The sequence below is a fragment of the Microchirus variegatus genome (genome assembly GCF_963457635.1).
Source record: "Microchirus variegatus genome assembly, chromosome: 6".
In the NCBI taxonomy this organism is placed as follows: domain Eukaryota; kingdom Metazoa; phylum Chordata; class Actinopteri; order Pleuronectiformes; family Soleidae; genus Microchirus; species Microchirus variegatus.
In genome coordinates this window covers 25,656,609-25,664,962 of record NC_139807.1, presented here as the reverse complement: position 1 = coordinate 25,664,962, position 8,354 = coordinate 25,656,609, and the positions used below count along the sequence as shown (strand labels likewise).

General features: G+C 40.6%; 1 protein-coding gene across 1 annotated transcript; it reads left to right on the top strand.

Annotated features, from left to right (window-relative positions):
• Nucleotides 1–250: 250 nt before the first annotated feature.
• LOC310928990 (peptidyl-prolyl cis-trans isomerase FKBP1A-like) lies at nucleotides 251–6,471 on the top strand. Its single transcript, XM_083891672.1, has 5 exons — nucleotides 251–365; nucleotides 478–525; nucleotides 2,929–3,041; nucleotides 4,187–4,343; nucleotides 5,387–6,471. The coding sequence occupies exons 1-4, from the start codon at nucleotides 329–331 to the stop codon at nucleotides 4,313–4,315; spliced, it is 327 nt and encodes a 108-aa protein (XP_083747798.1). The 5' UTR covers nucleotides 251–328; the 3' UTR covers nucleotides 4,316–4,343; nucleotides 5,387–6,471.
• The last annotated feature ends 1,883 nt before the right edge of the window (nucleotides 6,472–8,354 follow it).

Sequence of the window (8,354 nt, the reverse complement as noted above, 5' to 3'; positions counted from 1 at the left end):
CTTCTGTTTTATTTGTTTCACAGTAAATCAGTCGCACACATAATGGAACGTTTCTGGTATATATTTATACATATACCTATACATATATATAACAAATATATAAATAAATCCCCTTTGAATTTTAATCAGTGGGAGCAGGAAGTGAAGTGTTGTGTAATATGATCGAGTGACAGAGAGAGAGAGACAGAGAGGGAGGGAGAGAGAGGAGGAGGAGCAGCAGGAGAGTCAGTGTCAGACTCTCTCAGGCTGCAGGAAGAGAAGAGTCACTGGGCTCACACGCACACACACACAGACAGACAGTGCAGCTCACCACTCACCGCAGAGAAACATGGGAGTCGAGATCCAGACCATAAGCCCTGGAGACGGTAAAGCAACTGCACATACACAACAACAATAATATGAATAACAATGATATCAATGTGCATGATTGCATTAAACTCATCCAACACTGTGTGTGTGTGTGTTTTCTCTCCACAGGAAGGACTTTCCCCAAAGAAGGACAGACGTGTGTGGTGCATTATGTGGGTGAGTTGTTCTGCACACATGGATCCAGCTCTGCACATGATTTACTGAGGCTCACTGTCACTGCTGATGTTGCTGCTGCTGCTGCACAAGTGCAGCGAGTGACAACTGCAGGCGACTGTGCGTGTGTTTGTTTCCAGCTGTGACTGAGCACTCACTGCTGCAGCAGTTTGTGTGTGTGTGTGCTCACAAAGGGTAAATGTGAACAGACATGTTTTTCTGCAGACAGAAGTGAATTCCTCAGTGGGGCAGAGTGTCTCATCGTCTGTGAGTGTGCGAGCGTGAACATTTAACCATTTCAATGCTGGATTCATGGGTGTTTGGTGAGGAGGAGCTGTGGCAGTAGCAGCAGTGTTCTGATGAACTGGTTGTGTTTATGGCTAAGATTTGAAGTGTGGTGATGGCTCAGGTTTGGCATAAGGCAGTGTCCATAACAGAATAGCTGCACAAAACTGTTTGTACTTCTATTTATACCTTTGTGAGTACAATTTGTCTGGGTCACACAACTTTATATGTCTTTTTCCAAGCTTAAGATTAGGTTTAGGTTAAGGGTTAGGCAATTAGTTGTTAAAGGTAGGGGACTAGAGAAAGAATTATGTCTATGATGTGTCCCCACTAAGACATAAAAACAAGTGCGTGTGCATAGACATACTGAATGAAGAAAACAATAATACCAGACAAAAAACAGATTTAGACAGACAGGCAGCTTGCACGTGCACTTGCACGTGCACACACACAGCTCACACACACACGCACACCCCCCCCCCCCACACACACACACACAGCTCACACATATGGTTTTAAATCCTGTCTGATTTCCAGTGCCTCTCTCTTTGTTGGCAGAGTTTCTGAGTGCTGGTGGTGCTGGTTGGATTAGTTGAGCGGATTATAAGCGTCTGGACAACCACTCATTCTCCCACACCACAGTCCATAGAGAAAATGTAATTTTTTTTTTACATCACGTCAGGATGTTGTTGTGATTTAAAAAAAAAAAGCATCACGTCAGGATGTTGTTTCGCCTGGAGGATCGAGACCTTGTCGTGGTCGGGGCGCTTGCGTGCCTCAGTGACCCCTAGAGCTAAGCTAAAAAAAAGGTTTGTTACGGAAACAGCAACAAAGGAAATTAACGCTAATGTGTTGGATGGGCTTCCAAGGTCATGGAACGATACCCGTATGATTGGCAGTAGTGAAAGCCGAAAGGAAGCTACTGACAGGAAAGTGGAAGTCCTGAACGTCAAAAATAAGACCAAGATCAGCTTCAGGAATGTCCAAACCATGTACGAGACAGGAATACTGGCCCAAATAACATCTGAAATGAGGCGCTACCATGGTTCCATTATAAACCATGGAACAAACCTTGGATTTTTTTGTGTTGTTGTTAAAGGGGCTTTTGTCTGCAGGAAGCTGATGTGAAAAAAAGTTCACCTCTGTTTGGTGGTGATATGGGAAATGATTCCACTGGACATTATCGAGAACAGTGGTTCCCAAGCATATTTACATAATTCTGATTCCTTTGTATATGTTTCAAATAACATGCATTTACCAAACATTTCTTTCTTTACAATTTATTTATAGTTATGGCTGTAAATAAATCACTTCATTCATTCATTTTCTACTGCTTTATCCTCCACATGAGTGTTGTGGGGATGATGGAGCCGATCCCAGCTGACATAGGGTCAACTCACTTGGAACCTCAACGTTTTTGAACTGTGGGAGGAAACCAAAGTATCCAGAGAAAACCTATGCACATATGTAAACTCCACACAGGAAGGACCTCAGTCGGAGCAGGTCACAAACATAGGTCTTTTTGCTGTAAGCCAACAGTTCCAGCCACTACTCCACCGTGTGGCGTAAAGTTGCTACATTATGCACAAATTTGCTCTCATCACAATGTTTATTGCGGCTCCCCATATAGACACTTTGGGAAACGGTGATCTAGAACGTCCATAAGAGGACGTTTGCCGTCCACTCCACTCTCTGGATAAAAGGGTCCCCCTGATGTGCCCAACATCACACACATGCTGTATTTTCAGAGCTAATAACAGTAATAGCGCTGGTGTAATAGTCGTGCTATTCTGCAGATTGATGCCTATTCTGACTGTCACGCTGCAGCGGCTATTTCTGCGATCCTTGGAATCCCTTCATTTGTGCTCTCAATATACACACACCGCGGGGAAAGATGGCTGCCAGATAACCTCAGCGGACGCATTTGTCCCTGGCGTTTTATTTTGAATGAAACGTTATTAATATCAGGTCTGTATTTAGGCTGCAGTTTTCTGCACAGGCTATCTAGGGCTGTTACAAACATGAAGTTCAGCTGATTATTAATTACTCGTTCGGGTTGTGTCGCTGCTTCCTTTGCTGTCCTGACTTGGTGGCCGACTCTCTATGTCTCTTTGTTTGCAGGCTCCCTGACGGATGGAACCAAATTTGACTCTTCTCGTGACAGGGAGAAACCTTTCAGGTTCAAGATCGGCAAAAAGCAAGTTATCACCGGCTGGGACATGGGAGTGGCACAGGTGGGCTTGAGCGCTGGAAGTCCACTGTTTCTCTTAGCTTTGTAAAATGATACGAATTCTGCAGGTTATTCACACAGGAGGATACATTTTGTTTGGCATATTACAATACAGTTTGAAATGGTAAAGCCCTTGGTCAGGCTTGTGTTCCAACTCCAACCTTTACTTGGAAGGAGGGGTGTGCACGCTGTGCCCAATGACCGTGTCAGCGAGATATGTAACGTGAAGTCGCACCGTTGCGACGACAATGACGCTGAACCCAACAGACAACAAAGGAAGATCCAGCAGTTTGTTTTTCCCTGCTCAGTTTGTGTCCATTTGTCTCAACAAGAGGTCAAACTTTGTACAAGAATATCAACGAAACACCGATCGTAAGAGAGTGATGCTTTCCTGTTGCACAATCAGCTGACTGTCATGGGTCGAGCTCCACCCAGGAAAGGTATTGAAAAATAGGATGGTTATATGTTGGTGCTATTGCTAATGGAAACGGAAAAAATAAGTACTGCACCAACCGTTCCACTCAGTGGAAACCCGGCTTTATTGTTCCATTTACCTACCCAGGGACTACAGTTAGAATACAGCGGTTTTGCTAAAGGCAGATACAATGCACTCCTACTTGTCTTATACGAGGTTAACACTGTATCGTGCACTGTCCCTTTTTAAATAAATAAAATTACCAATTATAAAGGCGTATTTGACATGCTAGAGTGTATTCACTGTATTTATGCCACTGGTACTGACAGGATACATGGTGTAGCCCAATCCAAGTGGTCCAGAAACCAGTTTAATCTTGGGTTTAAATGGGGTTTGCCGTTAGCCTTGAATGTTTTTAGTGAACCTTATTTTTTTTTTTACAACCAGAGACTGTAACCAACAGTGCTCAATAGTTTTAATTCATTTTAGTGAGCCATATTCTTTGTTCTCTGACTCATTTTGTTTCTGGCACATTTCTTGCTCAAATGAGGGCAGAACCACTGACAATGGAAAATATGTTAATCACCTTTTTTTAGTGGGCTCACCCAAGTTCACTTATCCCTAGTACGGTATATCCCCTAACTTTAGTGTGAAATTAGCTGTAGAAAACGTATGTTGTTGAACTGCTAAAATTCTGCTCCTGTGTTTGTCTCCTCCTCGTCGTTTACCTACAGATGAGTGTCGGTCAAGTGGCCAAGCTGACCTGCTCGCCTGATTACGCATACGGAAGCAAAGGCCACCCGGGCGTCATCCCTCCCCACTCCACCCTCATCTTTGAAATTGAACTACTGTCGCTGGAGTGAAACAAACCCACAGCCTTTTTTGTGTTGTGTAAGTAATGAGTTAGTTTCACATCGCAGCTGTCGCAATAATTTAAAAAATAAAATACCACGGTGTGAACGACAATATAGCAGAAGAAGACAAGATACCACATAACTTCATCTTGTATCAAAGGCCTATTTGTACTCAACAGAGAAATCATTATTTTCTTGCAGCCCTCGTTTGGGAGTTCTTGTTTCCTGTGTGGTGTCCAACAACTGGTTAATGCGGAAATGTTGTCATTTCCTATGAGGATTTCCCAGGAGTTCTGCACTTGAGTTTCTTTTGAAGTATAAAATGTCCTGACCAGAACTAACTTTGTTCTTGCCACCTCGAGAAAAAGATTTACAAGCCTTCAGACTTGCTCAGACAGAAACAATGGGACATCATGACTGTCAATCCACCGGAAAAACACTGTTTTTTATGATGTATTAAAATACATATACTTTAATATGGAGTGTGTCCTCCTCTTGCAGCTATGACAGCTTCCACAAGTGCTTCTATGGTGAATTTGTGTCCATTCTTTCTGTAGAACAGGTCTTTATAGTCCTTGCTTTGGGCCTTCCTCAAACTGTAGCCACAATGTTGGAAGCATAGCATTGTCCAAAATGTCTTGGTATGATGAAGTGTTGAGATTGTCCTTCATTGGAGACAATGGGCCTCGACTGAAAATGCAAATCCCTTTACTGTGTTGGTCCAAGTTTTCCAAGTCTTCACAAAACATAGATCACGCGGTGTGGGAACGCTGCTGTAAATAGGAAGCTGATTTCCTCCTCTGTCATAGATTTGCTTAATTTCAAAAGGTTCACAAGTTAGTGTGGTGTCACTATCACTTTGTTTCAGGGTTGTCTTCAATAGAACACGGTGTCAATTTTGTAAATGATGTCCTCAAACACAGCACACATAAGTGGACACCAGTATGATTGACAATTGTAGGTGACATCTGTGAACTTCCAGATGTCTATGTTGATTTTATGTCAGTTTTATGGTTCATACACATGCTCCACCAAACTGATGTATTTTTGACATGTTCCCCTCTTTGGTTGTCTTCACAGGTGACTGCCTACCTGAGTGACCTGGAGAGGAGTCTGCACTAGATTCTCTAAGAGGCTTGGGTCTAATAGTTCCTCTACTTATTTTGTCAAACTACGACAGTTTGTGTTCTTTTTGTTAAACCTATTTTTTCCATCATATTCGTCCTCCTGGAGAGTGTGGCCCATAAACTTAAAGGTGTCATATGTAAGAATGTGGCCAAAAACGGTTACTGCATTCAAATTCAAAATACCGAGGTCTTTTAGGTTTCGTTTTCTGACGCAACCCGTGGTTGCTCGGCAGCTGAGACTCTACTGACTGCAACTTTTATTATAATGTCTTAAAAATATATAAAGGGAAATGCTTGAAATATAGGGAAAAAAGGGGGGAAGTTAATGATGAATCAGTAAAATTGTGACTTCTCCCAACCTTATTTTTGTGTCACAACTTCAATCATGTAATTTTTCAGATGCCAACTTTCTATTTCTGAGAATCGACAAAGTTCATGTATAATCTGTATGTATCTTTTTTTGTAGGTTGTATTTTATAGAGTCAGTCAGAGTACTACGCTGCCTAACTACATACAGTCTGTGTGGGTGCAGAAAACACACAGGCATCTTAGCGGTTTTATATCTCAAAATAAAGATAGTTTTAAAAGGAGTTTAAATTAAGGAATGCACTGGCCCTGATACACCCAGTGGCCCAGTCTCAGATACACTCTTAGAAATAACGGTTCCAAAAGTGTTCTTCTACAAGTTCTGAGGTTCTACCTGGAACCATTTGCTTCTGAAAAACCCTTTACCAAAAGGGTTTTTCAAGGGTTCTTGGTAACACTAATGGTTCCAGTAAGAACCCTTTAAAACCCCTTTCCTGAATAAAGGGTTTTACAAGGGTTCTTGGTAGAACCTTTATAAAAAGGTTCTAGCTATAGCCAAAAAGGACAGGCCGAAGAACCTTATATGGTTCTACTTAGCACTTTTATTTTTAAGAGTGTACTGACTGTGGCTGTTTAATGTTGCATATTAGCCAAAGCTGCAGCTGGTGTGGCAGCAGTCCACCTCTGTGTAGTTATGTGCTGATTTGTCACTGTGTGCAAGCGAAACCAATGATGGCATATTTAAAATAAAAAGAAGTGCTCTCCACCTGGCTATGAATCATTGCTCTCTGCTAAACCACACAGGGGTTCCCACCAGTGGTGATTACTCGAACGACGCTTTTCCACAACACAGTTCCAGCTCTGTTTTTTTGTGCTTTTCCATTCAGGATAATTCCTTGGTACCTGGTACTTTTTTATTACCTGCTCTGGTGAAGGTTCCAAGTGAGCTGAGCCGATACTAAAATGTGTCAACAACACAACAACGTTGCTACAAAGGTCTACAGTGAAAAGCCCTATTTTTGACCACTATTCAAATCCATTGTAGAGGTTTGAATCGTCTTGAGATTTGCAACGGCTTACTCGGTTGTCTGTTGTTAGCAAGAAGTTACATTCTACAGGTAGTATCATTCGCAAGCTCAGTTAAAAAGAGTCCACTTCAGAAACGTTGTTGTAAAAAGAAAATCTCCAATTTATTACTTGGTTTCAAAGTTATGTTTCCACTGACTTACAAATGAACGTGGCTGGTTAATACACTTGCTGTAACTAGTTACTGATAACTGAGAAGAAGGTGAGAAAACCTTTTGCTTCCGTAGCTCTCAAGCACTGACTCTACATCATGTAAAACAACGTATACGTTCTTAAATGGGAAGCACACGTCTTATCAACATGTATCAAAATAACCTAAATCATCAATTCTAATCCGCTTTTAACATGTTTAACATTCACACAAACTTAAACTCTTTCATTCAAGTGCAAAAAAAAGTGAAACAACAGTAATTGTATTTATCACTACTAGTGCAGTGCCCGTAGGGAGTATCTATTCCTATAGGGGGAGATGAAGAGTTTTCAGATATGGTAATGCATGATACGGAACGTAAAGGCTAATATAATACAAACACTGTGCAACCTCATTAGGAACAACGCAAATGTTTAAAATCTTAATTAATGAGGTTGCACAATGTTTGCATTATGTTAGCCCTACACTAGCTTACCTTTGGAAATAGGTTCGCCAAGTTAGCCGCAAAGTAGTAGCATGCTAATGCAAAATAAATATGTGCTTGTGTATTGGTGAATGGACACCTCGTCGTATATATATACATACATATATATATGTATATACTTATGTTTGTGTACATATGATGTAAGTTATATATATATATATATATATATGATATATCATATATATATATATAACTATAGAATATGTAAAATATATTGCAATAATAACTATAATTATGTTGGTATATATGAATATAAAACATATCCACCTTTATTCAGTGTTTTAATGGAAAACACCTCATCACGTATCTGTACTTTGTTATTAATGTTTCTAGCAACTTTTACTTTTATTCCATTTTCCCTTACTATCTTTGTTACTTTGTTATCTTTGTTACTTTAATAAAATCAGGAGAAGAGTTGGCAATGGCCTGTAAATAACAATATCACTTTTATAGTTTTGATGTGCTGCTTTACGCTACAGTTTTGCCATTCTCACACGTGACACAAGTGTCTTTTTCAAGGACCAGGAATTGAACCCACAACACCACGACTCAATTTTAACTCCTCACTTGTTTTAATACATTAACTTAACTAACTCACTTACACCAGACACTGACTTTTGAGTACAGTAAATGTCATATACTTTACAAAAATGTATCAAAAAGGTGACTTCAACTTCTTCCAAAGTCATTTTTGGGAAGATACTTCTACTTTTACTCAAGTATACCTTTAAGGTACTTAATATAAGACTGTCCTATATTAGACTTTTACAGTTTAATGAGGGCCACTGTGGTCCAGGCCGAGAGGTGTGGCTTACGACGTCAACGTTGATTGACGAGGATACTATGACTAGGAAGCCAACAGTGACATCATTTTCCAGAATTCCCCTCACTCAC

Coding starts and splice junctions, on each gene's coding strand:
- LOC310928990 (XM_083891672.1), top strand. CDS start 329: ATGGGAGTCGAGATCCAGACCATAAGCCCTGGAGACG. Junction 366..477: donor GACCATAAGCCCTGGAGACG/GTAAAGCAACTG, acceptor TTCTCTCCACAG/GAAGGACTTTCCCCAAAGAA. Junction 526..2,928: donor GTGTGTGGTGCATTATGTGG/GTGAGTTGTTCT, acceptor CTTTGTTTGCAG/GCTCCCTGACGGATGGAACC.